Here is a 13,672-nt window from a genome sequence, read left to right as displayed (position 1 = left end):
AGTACTCATTTTCAGATGCCAGAAGAGCAGAAGAGCATTAGTGAGGTCGGGCACTGATTGGGCGATTAAGCCTGGCTCGCAGCTGGCTTTCCAGTTGATCCCAAAGGTGTTTGATGGGGTTGAGGTCAGGGCTGTGTGCAAGCCAGTCAAGTTCTTCCAAACCATTCTAGACAAAACCATTTCTATATGGATCTTGCTGTGTGCCCAGGAGCATTGTCATGCTGAAACAGGAAATGGCCTTCCCCAAACTGTCAGGGAAGCACAGAATCATATAGAAGGACCACTGGAACTACTGTGTGGACTTCCAACTGATTCAGTTAAACTAGAACTTGTCCCTTTCATGCAAACTTAATCAGAAAGCACAAAATGCATGTCCCATCACATTCACTAGAATCAGTCTTGGGTTGTGCATCTCTCTATTATTTTATTTTTTTTTACTCAGATTCATGTGTTGCCACTTCATTTTTATTGTTATTCTGATATATTTGATTAATTTGCTTATCTTGAGTTTTCTATAGCAATGCATCTTATCAAAACATCCAGCCATGTTTATGTACTGTTAAAATTATATTTGAGAAAAAATGAAAGTAGTTTGCTGATGCATTTATAAATATGTAAATAATGTGATACTAGTTACACATCATACAATTTGATTTATAGCCTATGGTTACTGTCCATAGAGATCCATGCCTTCCATGAAAGATGGATACCTCGTCAGCATGTGCTGATCTTGAAAGTATCTTCTATTCCATTTTTACATTCCAGTGATCGTTCTGGTATTCCGTTCAATGATTTCAATTTACTCCATATTTCATGGAATTAAATAACTAGTTTTACGAATGCACTTGCGCAGAGCACCGTGGCTGTGGCGAACTGCTTTTATATCCCAGGCGTAACAGCGGCGCTATTCTCGCGCTCTAAGAGAAAACGGTGTTAGCAATTGCTATATCTATACTACTTCCCCTTGCTGACTTACCCGGAAGTGGTTCTTGTGTTGTGATTGTGGAGCTCAGTTAAAGTTAAAAGTGTTAACTTGATTTAGAAGTGGAACGTTAGCTAGCTGGTGGGAAAAAATATTTTCAGCACAATACCTCAGTCACTGTTAAGGGTGAGTAACGCTACCCTGTTAACTTGTAAATTAGTGTAAATCGATTGCCAATATTTAATCTGGCAAGTATCACTATAACCCATGCTATACACACATCATGTGTGCATAATTTCTTATGTTCGTACGCTGAGTGTTCATGGGATGTGCACCAGCAAGGTTAGCTAAACAGTTATAACTGTTTTGTCTGTTTTACAACCATGTGTTGTTGTGGTGCACGGGATAGCTATCACTAAATTCAGGCTGTACGTGTTGGTGTATGCCGCTTTTAAGTAGGCTATGCGAAGATGAGTGCTGAAACGGCAGACCGGGTGGCCGTGACCGGCAGTCGGCCGAACACTCCCCCACAAACCTCCTGGTTCGAATTCCTGTTGGACGAATCGCTGCTGGAAAATCATCTGCAGAAGAGCTCTCCAGACCCATCGCCAGTGCAGCTCGTGATCCAGTTCTTGGAGCAAGCTTCCAAGCCCTCTGTGAACGAACAAAACCAAGTCCAGCCTCCCGCGGATAATCGCAGGAACCGCACCCTGAAGCTGCTGGCCCTCAAGGTTTCTGCTCACTTGAAATGGGACCTGGACACACTGGAGAAAGGGTTCGTGCCGCTATAAAAACAATTTCACCCCCCTTTAATCAAAGGGCTACACCGGAGAGTTGATGCACATATGTTAGCCTCTAAAAGCGCTAGAATTGTAATTAGGCATCATTCTTAATGTAGTGGACAGGATGGTTTATGCTTGTACCCGTTGTTCCCACAGCCTGTCCATTCCTGTGTTGAACATGCTCCTGAATGAGCTGCTGTGTGTCAGCAAGGTTCCCCCTGGGGTGAAACATGTGGACCTGGACTTGTCCACCTTGCCCCCAACCACCGCCATGGCTGTGCTCATCTACAACCGGTGGTATTGACATTCATCTCCATACGCTTAAAACCTTTGACTAAAAAAAGCAGAACCTTCATTAGGCAGCATTGAGCTGAAGGGGCGGTATGCTTATATGTTTGGGTTATCGTTTGTTACACCTTTAATGCGTAAGGAGCTTATCCTGTTCTGATGTTTCTTTCCCCCTAAGGGCCATCCGGACTATCGTGCTGAACAGTTTCCCAGAGAAACCAACTAAGCTCGGACCTCACCAGATGAACATGTCAGCACCTCAAATAATTGTCCTTTTCAAACATTTGGATTCAAATTTCATATTTTTATTCCAGATTTCTTGTGGGAGTGACTGTGTTCCTTCTGTTCTCAGGTTGAATCTCGTACAGCAGGAGAAGGAATCGACTGAAAATATATTAAAAGTGGTGAGTGTTGATTTCCTTGAGTTTCTATGGGAAAATTATGATAGATTTCAGAATTAGGGCATGGATTGGATAGTGGTTTAGCTAGATGACCAAGGTAATCATTAAGAAATGAGCTAGCTGTTCCCAGTTGCTCATTGAATGAGGAAGAGTGAGACCATTTTGCCTGTTGCAGCTAAAAGAGCAGTCGGAAGACTCCATCATGGTCTTGGAGGGGGCCCTGGGGATCAAGAAAGACTTCTACATCCACACCCTGAGGACTCTGGACCTCCTGGCAGCCGAACCCCCTACGACCAATGGAGAAACGGAGTGTTCCACGGCTGGGCTCAAGATCAGCGCTGACGAGCTGCACTGTCAGGTGCAGTATGTTACTCGAACCTGCACTCCTCTGCGCATTTTAAATTATGTCTGGAAATTGATTTAAGCATTGGGACAATATATTGATCTTTCTAGTGCTAATGTGACTTTTGTTTTTCATTTTTTTTTTTTTTTGGAAATGATGAAAATGAGTACTGATTCTAATTCATTGTAATCGTTTCTGTGCTTTTGCTTTGTCTGGCAGGTTCACTATGATCTGGGCGCCATTTTCTTTCAGCAAGGCTGTTCAGAGCCCTCCTCGTATGAGAAGGCCAGAGAACACTTCTTTAAAACCAAGGAGCTGCTGCTGAAGGTACAGAACCAGGTTAAAATGTGCCCTTTTCTAAGAACTGCCAGCAGTTCTGTGAAAATAATTTTTTTTAGTTTTTGACGACAATAACGCAGGAAACGTATATTTAACGGAGAATTACAGAAAAGCCTCCATCATTACATATAATATCAAATCTATCAGCATTTGTCCACTCTTTCTTTTGTGCACCCTGCTGCCACTTTGAGTCTTCCATCCTTCCAATCAACAAACAAGTTAAAGCTGTGTCCTCCCTACAAAATGTGTTACCAAATGTGCCAATGACATTATGTTAGAGCCCTGAAAAATAAATAACTTGCAGTTATTGGCTGTTTTCACTGGAAAGTAAATAAGTGAAAGGGTGGTCTCTGACATTTGCACAGTACAGGGTTCGTACGGTCATGAAAAACCTGGAAAAGTCATTGAAATTTAAAATGCAATTTCCAGGCCCTGGAAAAGTTATGGAAAATAATATTTTTTGAAAAGTTTTGGAAAAGTAATGGAAATATAGCTAAAGTTGCATCAAATACAATTGCTAATTAATCCAATCATAAAAATGGTATGTATAGTAATAAAACGTAAATTGGCACGTAACCTTCGCGGTATTTTGGTGGTGTGAGAAGTTAATTCGGTCTGGCTCAGTCTGTTTACAGGCACGCCCAACAGGTACGCTTCTGCTAATGTAGCAGTTAGTAAACGTAGGCCCTACTGTGCCAACAATATGCCAGGGAAGTGCAGCTTCAATAATATATCAGGGCTCGAAATTAACTTTTTTACTTGGTAGCACTGGTGCTCCCAATTTCAAAAGGTTAGGAGCACCCACCAAAATTTAAGGAGCACCAACAATATATGCAATAGATTTTTTATTGATAAAAAACGACAATATAACAGTACGGTTTACAAGTAACAGTTAAACTGTCACGCCTAAAACGTGTCGACTCTTCATGGAATTGCGTGTTATGCATTCAAACGACAAAGCGCTTCTCGTCACATTGATACCGCTAATTAAATCAACCGCCAGTAAACTGCATCGGAGAAATTAGCTGTTTCAACCGGGTCGCTACACAAAACACTAAGTTAATGTTTCAAAAAAAATGCCGTAATCGTTCGCTTCAACTTTTCAGCTTTCGATAACGCTAATAAATTGAACATTAACTTTTGTCTTCAGGTAACATAAGTAAACGCATTAGCTCTCTGTGTCGCGTGACAGTGGAGTGCTGCAAAAGGGAGTGACTGAAGGCTAATATTAACCAATTTAAAATCAGCATTAAAGGTAAGAATGTCAAGCTCACGATTGGTTAGAAGGGTCACCGTCAGCTCACAAGGCACATACTCAGTGTCATAACTAGCGAATGTACAGAGGAAGAGACGTTTGAATGAAAAAAGAAAGATAAAAAGGTTGCACCAGAACAATTATTTGCACTCGCACAAATTCTCCCAATTTCGAAGTCGCACAGATTAAATTTTGGGAGCATATGCGACCAAAATGGTCGCAATTTCGAGCCCTGTTTGAGACATTGACAAAATGTTAAACTATTCGAATTAAAATATGAAAGAATGTATCTAAGTGTGTCTGTCTGGTGTTTATTTGTTTTAGAGAGGCACCATATGTTTCAGATGCAGACCTAATTTTACTTAGTGTTACAATAAATAATTTTAAATTGTCCCGCTGAGATAAAGTCATTTGTTTTGGTCATGGAAATTCAGTTAAAGGTTGTGGAGAAGTCATGGAAAAGTCATTGAAAATCATTGGTGAAAAAGTGTATGAACCCTGACAGTACTGTATTTTTTTGTTGTTGAAAATGCATGTGTGCTCGGCAATGTTGGAGTCAATTCCAAGTCATCGTAGCGCACTAGGGCCATGTGCCAATTAATCAATTAAATTTCAATTCATTTCCTGAACTGACTTTACTGAAGTGCACTTTACTGAATCGAGCACTGCCCTGTTGCGTGGGTGGTGATTTCCCCTCTGCTGGCTCTGTTGCAGCTGGACTCTAAGGCCCTTCACTGTCGTCTGGATGAGAGGCGCTTGGCTGGGTACTGGAACGCCTGCAGGGTCCTCACTGGAGCGTCTGACCCCAGCGATGCACAGCTCACCCCCTACAGCCTCATCAACAACTTCATAAAAAGCAAAAACTATCAGGTAGGAAAGGACACGCGCATTTTCCATTACCATGTCACCCGTGAGCTCAAACCCTGTGAGATGGAAGAGAAATTTCAAATGACGCAAATTTGATTGGAAAGATAATCAAACGGGGCAGGTGCTTCCTGTTTCCTGCATATGCAGACAGTATGGCTGAGCTGGTACCAGCATAGTGTACCATTGTTCCTTAACACGGTGTACCACCTTGTGTTGCACTAGCATAGTGTACCATTGTTCCTTAACACAGTGTACCACCTTGTGTTGCACTAGCATAGTGTACCATTGTTCCTTAACACAGTGTACCACCTTGTGTTGCACTAGCATAGTGTACCATTGTTCCTTAACACAGTGTACCACCTTGTGTTGCACTAGCATAGTGTACCATTGTTCCTTAACACAGGGTACCACCTTGTGTTGCACTAGCATAGTGTACCATTCTATCATACAGTGTACCACCTTGTGTTGCACCAGCATAATATGGCAGAAAATTCTTTGACCTATTGTGATAGGAAGAGGTAAATGTAAGTTCCTTTGCTGTTATGTGCTGTACAGACAACTTTGTTTTCTTACCATATTTTTGCCTGTCATTCCTCAGTAGATACTGAGATGGAACATGTTATCGGTGCTCTGTTCCCTTCTCCGTTCCAGGCTCTTATTGAGACGTTCATCAAAGACAATGTGACCCTCAGCCTGCCCAACTATTTCAGACAGTCCATCCTGAGGGAGTTTGTGCACAAAGTGCAGCAGGGGTGAGTGCACGTTGCAGGGGTCGTGATGCTTCATGGGTCTAAATGACCGTATGACGTTAGTCACGATGTCTCCCACAGCAGATTTCTTTGACTATGCATGTACATCCTCTGCAGGCCATTGACCGATTCCAGAGCCAACGGGATAGTTTCAATATGCAGGATAATGTGACTTGTGGAGTAATTGCACTTCCATGTTAAGTTAATTTTCGTATCAGTTGCTAGCCTGTTCTCAGAATGCATTCACCTTTGATTGTGCACACTTGCGTGCATACGTGTGAAGGGCTGGGTTTGGTAGAGTCAGCTGCCCTTGTGCGCGCGGTTGAGCTCTGTCCGCTTTCCTCAGGGACAGGACGTTGGAGGAGGTGTGTCACAAGCTGTGCGTGTGCAACGCCGTGCGGGAGGCGCTGGAGGGCCAGGTGGTCAGCGTGTTCTTCCAGCAGCTGCTCCTCAGACCCAACAAGCGCACCGTCGACTTCCTGCTGGAGGTGCTGACCTGTGGGCCTCATGAGGGCACTTTAAAGCGTTACGCTTAGTACTCTGGTGAGAACTGTTCACTAACTGGTGTTCTGCTAATGTAGGTGTGCACAAGGGCGTTGGACGCGGAACACGCAGAGACATCCAGAAGAAAATTAGCGGCTCTCCTGAAGTAAGTAGAGTGGAACTGTGTTCATGCTGAGCTGTTGGGGCTGGAAATGTCGGTGTCCCTACGCACTGGTGTAATGGGAGACTGAAACCTTTTGTGTGTCTGTGTCTGTCTGTCTGTCTGTGTGTGCACGTGTGTCTGTCTGTCTGTGTGTGTGTGTGTGCACGCGCGTGTCTGTGTTTGTATGTCTCCTCTGTGCAGAGCCGTGTGTGAGAGTGTCGAGGAGACGTCTCTGGTCTTCATGGTGTTCGCCCACAAGCTGTTCGTGGAGCTGTTACCGGAAGAGGAGAGGAAGACCCTGGTGGAGCAGATGAGGAAGAGGTCGGCCAGTATCAACCTGTCTGCCAAGCTGCTTCCCTCCTTCTACGACATCCCAGGTACCCCGAAACCCAGAGAAAGGTGTCAATTCATGCAGCAGATACGTTTCATATTTGGCGACAGTACATCCCACTTTCTCCCTGATTTCTGAGGGAAGTGCTCATTCAAAGTCCTGTTCCAAACCAAAGCTACAAAGGACAGTGGCCCTCTGAATGTACATTCTTTGCTGTGTGTACACATGCAAGTGTCCAATGTCCTTTGTAGTGGTGTATTTTGAGTATTTTTTTGTGACAAGTGTAAATTATGTTGGGAAACTATTATCTACTGACAAGATTATGGGTGTAACTGATATTCCGTTTTAAGATGCAATGGACAAACCAAACCAGACAAACTTCTGATGTGAAGTCTACAAACGCCATGGTGTACACTTCACATCAGACATCTTGCACTTTCCCAAATGACCAAACCGAAGGGTACAGCATTCCAATATGAATATGCACCTCTACACAATTGGCACTCAACATTCCGCACTTCATAGGCTATAGGGCACAGGTCATGTGATCTGCATCTGGAGCACGGCCTCCAGTAGTGTTCCAGGCTTGTTGTCAGGGCGCCCGGCAGCCTGTGCTCGCTGAGCCCTAGCGTCCGTCTCTCCCTCTCAGCCTCCGCCAGCGTGAACATCGGGCAGCTGGAGCACCAGCTCATCCTGTCGCTGGACTGCCGCCGGATCCGCCAGATCCTCATCGAGCTCCACGGCATGGCCGAGCGCCCCTTCTGGCGCGTCAACAGCAAGGTGAGGGGCCCCCGGGGGCCGCGGCGAGGCGGCGCTGCTCGTACGGCCCTCAGCAGCGATGGGGAGCCGGGATTTGGGCTCCTCCCCGAAGTCAGCGGAGCTGTTCGGTGATGCGAGACTCAGTTCTTTGAGCCATAGTCAGATGCATGAACAGTGGTCTGCATGTAACTGCCTTAACTTTGACAAACAAATGCTCCTTATACTCACCGAACTCTGTTGTTGAAGAGAAAAGGAACATTTATTTGCAAGTCTATACTACCAGCTGTATTTTTTATGATCATTAGAAATGTTATTACTTACATTTTTATGCACTATATATCCATTGCTTGATGTCTTTTTTTCAGTATATCTGTTATTTGGTTCAGCTTTAAATAATTTATTGCTAATGTCTGTCTGATGTAAAGCACTTTCTAGTGCTTTTTGAATGACAGGTGCAATATAGTAAATAGTTTATTAGGGTATTATGCAAGTAACAAGTAAATGTAAAGTAGACAATCTTAATCGAATCTATTTCATAGTGTTTATTTCTGTACTGAGAAATTATTTTTATTTGTAAATGTAATTGTAAAACGTCTTCGGATTGGATCGTGAATCTATCCCATCACCCCCTCAGTTAAACACACCTGTTATAGACCCTTAAAACATAGTGTTAATCTTCATAGACATTCCAATGTGTAATCAGTGTTGTCTGGATTTCTCTGGTCAGCTGTAAATACTCAGGCTGTTTCCCTTTTTTCACTTGCATATGCAGTGGGAGGTTCCTCAGGACTACGTCAGCGTGATATTGGGCATTAAGGACAACCTGACGCGGGACCTGGTGTACATTCTCATGGCAAAAGGCTTGCACTGCATCACAATAAAAGTGAGTTACGCCAGTTTACCTGAGCCCCTCCCTCACTGCTGAAGTAACTGATGGGTTTTAAGGGGAAGTCAGAAAGATGGCACCATAGCTGTGTTTCCTTGAGGATAACTAGTTGAGGTTGCTGCTGCTGAATTACTTTTAAGCCTTTAAAGTGTAGGATCACAAATATGTGTTCTTAGCTGAACATTCTAATGGTGATGTAACGATCACTACTGGTAACTGAATACAATGGAGTTTTAGAACTGGAATTCTAGTTCTGACTGGAATTTTGAATAAAATATTCTGAGAAACCTACTCCTCAAAGAGTTAAGCAAAGGCAGTATGCTTTATCTGTGTTTCTCTGAAGTTGTATTACAAACTTTAGTGTCATGCTTTTTTAAATGAATGTCTTCATTTGCTAATAAATAAATGGTTGGTGACTGGCTGATAAATGTTACTTGTGCTCAAGCCCATGTCCAGAGGTAGCTTTTGAATGCTAATAAAGTGCAGCAGTGAAATTTGGTGCTTGTGGTTGCTCCTCTTGCCGCAGGACTTTGCTCACGCGCGGCAGCTGTTCTCTGCCTGCCTGGAGCTGGTGACGGAGTTCTCGCCCAAGCTGCGTCAGGTGATGCTGAACGAGATCCTGCTGCTGGAGGTGCGCGCCCACGAAAGCGGGGGCGGGTGCACCCGAGAGCGCCCCCCTCCGGACCTGGTCAGCAGGGTGCGCGGGTACCTGGAGATGAGGATCCACGGTGAGCCCGCAGCTCTCCTGCATACCGCCATTTCCGAATATCTCTCCATAAACCGTGAAAATGCGCCATGGGAAAACACCTTCCACAAATCTGCCCTTCAGTTCTGTTATTTTCACTCATAATCACCCGTTTCGATTTATTTCTTCTCAATCTCACTGATTAACTTCTACGTGATTCTGCTCAGTAACTGTGCGGTCTTTACTAGCTGCCTCGTTTCGAACCCCTCCAGATATTCCTCTGCGGCAGCTCGTGGGGGAGGAGTGCGTGGCCTTCATGTTGAACTGGAGAGAGAACGAGTACCTGACTCTGCAGGTGCCCCAGTCGCTGGTTATGAACAACCCCTACATCAAGGTAGGCTATGAGCCGCCCGCGTGGCTGGGGAAAAAGGCTTCTCGGCCTATCAGGATTCACGCCTTTACCTCACAACCCATGAAGTGTGATCTTTGTAGTGAAAGTGTAGGATGAAATTGTGAGTCTCACCACTCCTTTAACAAGTATAGAGACAAATTGCCTCAGTTGGGCGCTATTTGATCATGAATCTATCACGATAGTTCAGGTTTCTTTCCCATATGTTTGTGTGCTCTGAAAGAATGAAACAGATTGATTTGTGTAAGGTTGTTCTGAGTTCCTCCCCATGTCTCTTCCCTCTGTACCCCTGCGGTGGCGTCGCTCAGCTGGGGCAGCTCTTGGCCGCCACCTGCAAGGAGCTCCCGGGGCCCAAGGAGAGCCGGCGGACGGCCAAGGACCTGTGGGAGGTGGTGGTGCAGATCTGCAGCGTGTCCAACCAGTACAAGAGAGCCAGCGACGGGCGCGTCAGCCTGATCAAGCAGCGAGACTCCACCATGGGCATCCTGCACCGGTACGGGCTCCAGGGCACCACAAAATGGCCGCCACCTGCAGCTCTCATCAGAGATTATCCTGTTATACTGGGTGCTTTCCAGTGTATTGGGAACTCCCTACCCGTGTTCATGGCAATGAATAACTGTTACGTAATGAGTATTGTACTTTATTGGACTTGTGTTTGTAGCCGTTCCAATGACTTTTGGTACACACTTATTGTCTTGTTGCTTTGGATAAAATGAATGGCAAATAAATGCAATGTAATGAAATGTACCCAATCTTACTCATTAGCCTACGATATGTCTCCCTAAGAAAAAGTCAGACATTCCTTATATGTCGTTTGTGTTTTGTTTTAGGAGCAAATTTGTCACGTTCATCAAGAAACTGCGGGTGAGTAGAGGCGGGGGCCGATGGCCTGTGAAATGGCGGCTCTGTGCGCAACCTTGGGTGGGGGCACTGACCGAGCGCCGATCTGCCGTCTCTTCCAGGAGCCGCTGGTGCTGACCACCCTGATCTCGCTGTTCGTCCGGCTGCACAGCATCGTGCGGGTAGGGGCCCCGCGCAGCCCGCCTCTGCTCTCTGAGGAGCGCCGTCTGGCCCGCGGCTCACCTGTCCTCTGCTCTCTTCTGCAGGACGACATCGTCAACGAGGTCACGGCGGAGCACCTGTCGATATGGCCGTCGACCCTGCCAAAGTGAGGCCCGCGCGAGTGTGTGTCTGCCCGCACACCGCTCAGCAGGGCTCGGTGCATTGTACTGGGGGAAATAGACTCCATTTGCTTGGATGTACCAGTTTAGGTTCTCTGGTCTTAGAATGTGTACTGCTGCAGGGTACCTATTTTTTTTTAGAGTACAGCATACAAGGAGAACCCACTACGAGCCTAAAGCAGAAATTAGACAAGTGTTGCGGTTTTCACCTTGAAAGAAGTAACAATGTAGCCCAGCAGAACTTGATGTTGGTACATAAATGTACTCTTGGCTGTTGGTGAAAGTCCCCAGCTGTTTAGCTTGTGATTGTATGCAGTTGCTTGTGGTTATTCGTATGCAGCCTGGCATTTTGTTATGAGATTGAAAATTTACTTCAATGAACGTTCAGGCACATCGCTTCATGTTGGTTTATGACGGAAGTATTAAATTGATTACACAGAAACTGAACGTGGCTCAAATGTAAAAGGCAGAGAATTGAGTGTTAAATGGAAGACCTGCCCTCTCCTTTAGCCTGCAGTCTGTGGACGTCGAGGCAGTGGCCGTGACCATGAAGGAGCTCGTTACTTATGCCCTGACCCTTAACCCCAACAACCACTCCTGGCTAATCACACAGGCTGACATCTACTTTGGTAAGTCGTAGGGGGATACAGGGTTAGGAATCGGTGCAGGGGACGCTAACGTGCTAACGTGGTCAGTTTTAGTGTGAAAACCTTTCGTCTTCCGTCTTATTCCTCAGTGACCAGCCAGTACTCCGCGGCTCTGCACTACTACCTCCAGGCCGGGGCGGTCTGCTCCGACTACTTCAGCAAGGCGGTGCCCCCCGACGTCTACACCGACCAAGTATTGAGAGAGCCCTCATTCACATTCCTAAAGCTTTGTGATACTTTCTGTCTGCTAACGTGCTGCAGCTTTTGTTCCATGCTGGAATGATATTGGCACTGCATGTCTTTTTTTAATGATTTAGAATAGTCATGTGAGAATGTGCTCTCTTCCTCACAGGTTCTCAAGCGAATGATCAAGTGCTGTTCGCTGTTGAATTGTCACACTCAGGTATTCTGTCTCATTATGTTGTTTTAATGTCTCTATGGAAGTCAAAGGCGACAATATTCAAATGCAACTGTTCATTGGAAAATGAAAATTCCATATTGCATTTTGGATAATACAAAAGTGTGCATTTTTCTTTTCCTCATTTTTCTTTTTTTTCAGGCACACGACATGCATTTTACATTAGAACACTGAAACATCCACACATTGTGGATCCTACACCACTGTGACAAGAAAATTGTTCTTGGTATTGAATTATAAAACTATGTTGTGTCTCCACCATGTCCTGTAGGTGGCAGTACTTTGCCAGTTTCTCAGAGAGGTGGACTATATGACTGCGTTTAAAGCTCTTCAAGAACAAAACAGGTAATTACTTTTTGTTTCGGTGGTAGTGTGGGAGATTTCATGAATTTGACAAAAAATAATTCTTATGTTTTTCTTCTAGTCATGATGCCATGGATTCCTTCTATGACTACATCTGGGATGTCACGATCCTTGAATATCTGACGTGTATCCTTAACTTTTGTGTGGTGCTGCTTTGTGTCTTGCTTTGTGCTGTTTCATTAAGTGAGGTTGTTTCACATTTTTTCTGTGTATTTATTATCTTAATGATGTATCCAGACATACACCATAAACGGGGAGAGAACGAAAAGAGACAGATCGCTGTGAGTAGTTCAATCTTAATAACTTTCCTATACATACACAAAAGTCATTTGTAGCATGGTGTCTGGTGTAAAGTATGTGCATTATACAAGAAAGTACTGTGTTGAGTAATGTTATGTCTTGCGGTGTCCAGTGATGCAATATGGTCAGTTTGAGGCAATGCAAAGACAGGGCGTTGAGCAGGGTGTTGTGTTCCTCAGATCAAAGCCATTGGACAGGCGGAACTCAACGCCAGCAACCCTGAGGAGGTACTGCAGTTGGCGGCTCAGAAGAGAAAGAAGAAGTTCCTCCAGGCCATGGCCAAGCTCTACTTCTAGCTCAAAACTGAACGAGCTCTTTTAAATGACTGTATATATCATTCGTTTTCTACTTTAAATTGGAAAAATAAACATTTCCAGCATTTGGTTTGTTCCGTTGTTTTATGTACAGTTACACACTACAGTGCATAGTTTTTAATGCATTTTTCAATTCAGTGGCTCATACAAACATGCTAGTGTGAAGTCTCCGCGTTTTTCAATGGAACTCAGCAGCCGCGGCAGGTGTTGCATAGAGATAGGGTTAACGAGAATGGACATGGAGGCTATATACTGTATGTTCCCTTGACCTCAATGCCAAATGTTAACACCTTTTACTCTAGAACTAGAAGATGCAGAATTGAACAAAATGCATTTGGTGAGATGTACGCAGTAACTCAAATGTGACGGACTGCGTCAGTGAATAACAAATGCGACTCTGTGCTTACTGATGATCTGTCTCACAAGTCCCTTTGATGCATGTAGTGAAAACTAGTAGATTCGCGTCAAAATCATAGCAGCATTTGATTAATGGTAATACCATCCCAACAATTGAAATTAGGAGGACTGATAATTATCCAACTATCTCCCATGGTCTAAACTGTGAGTGAGCAACTTATGTTTCCCTGGAAACTTCTAGGGAAACAGTCTCCTTCAAGGGCTAACAAATGACAAATGTGGCTCATCCGCATGGACTGCTGCCTGTATCATTTGAACAGTATATTGATACTGTTAAAATGAACAAACTGGGATATGGAGCACTGAAAATATTTTGGAGACCACTTTTGGTAGTACCTTCCAACACTTGTTAGCGTGATTCATCATTTTC

General features: G+C 44.5%; 1 protein-coding gene across 2 annotated transcripts; it reads left to right on the top strand.

Moving 5' to 3' along the window:
* Window positions 1-958: 958 nt before the first annotated feature.
* On the top strand, window positions 959-12,953 carry ints8 (integrator complex subunit 8). Of its 2 annotated transcripts, none has more exons than XM_035431191.1 (27): window positions 959-1,108; window positions 1,382-1,697; window positions 1,861-2,001; window positions 2,171-2,242; window positions 2,345-2,396; window positions 2,569-2,751; window positions 2,956-3,063; window positions 5,045-5,200; window positions 5,849-5,949; window positions 6,293-6,434; window positions 6,528-6,595; window positions 6,794-6,969; window positions 7,573-7,703; window positions 8,455-8,565; window positions 9,095-9,296; window positions 9,526-9,647; window positions 9,971-10,155; window positions 10,493-10,526; window positions 10,625-10,684; window positions 10,769-10,830; window positions 11,354-11,472; window positions 11,580-11,683; window positions 11,843-11,893; window positions 12,180-12,253; window positions 12,333-12,397; window positions 12,509-12,552; window positions 12,751-12,953. In XM_035431191.1, exons 2-27 carry the CDS (start codon window positions 1,393-1,395, stop codon window positions 12,865-12,867), a joined length of 2,985 nt encoding a protein of 994 aa, XP_035287082.1. In that variant the 5' UTR covers window positions 959-1,108; window positions 1,382-1,392; the 3' UTR covers window positions 12,868-12,953. The 2 variants fall into 2 exon arrangements, with proteins under 2 accessions (XP_035287082.1, XP_035287083.1); XM_035431192.1 differs by having other exon boundaries at window positions 990-1,108; window positions 1,379-1,697.
* Window positions 12,954-13,672: the final 719 nt, after the last annotated feature.

The sequence above is a fragment of the Anguilla anguilla genome, chromosome 8, assembly GCF_013347855.1.
Source record: "Anguilla anguilla isolate fAngAng1 chromosome 8, fAngAng1.pri, whole genome shotgun sequence".
NCBI lineage: Eukaryota > Metazoa > Chordata > Actinopteri > Anguilliformes > Anguillidae > Anguilla > Anguilla anguilla.
This window is presented reverse-complemented; position numbering and strand designations above follow the sequence as displayed.

Coding starts and splice junctions, on each gene's coding strand:
- ints8 (XM_035431191.1), top strand. CDS start 1,393: ATGAGTGCTGAAACGGCAGACCGGGTGGCCGTGACCGGCAGTCGGCCG. Junction 10,156..10,492: donor ACCATGGGCATCCTGCACCG/GTACGGGCTCCA, acceptor GTTTTGTTTTAG/GAGCAAATTTGTCACGTTCA. Junction 10,831..11,353: donor TGGCCGTCGACCCTGCCAAA/GTGAGGCCCGCG, acceptor CCTCTCCTTTAG/CCTGCAGTCTGTGGACGTCG.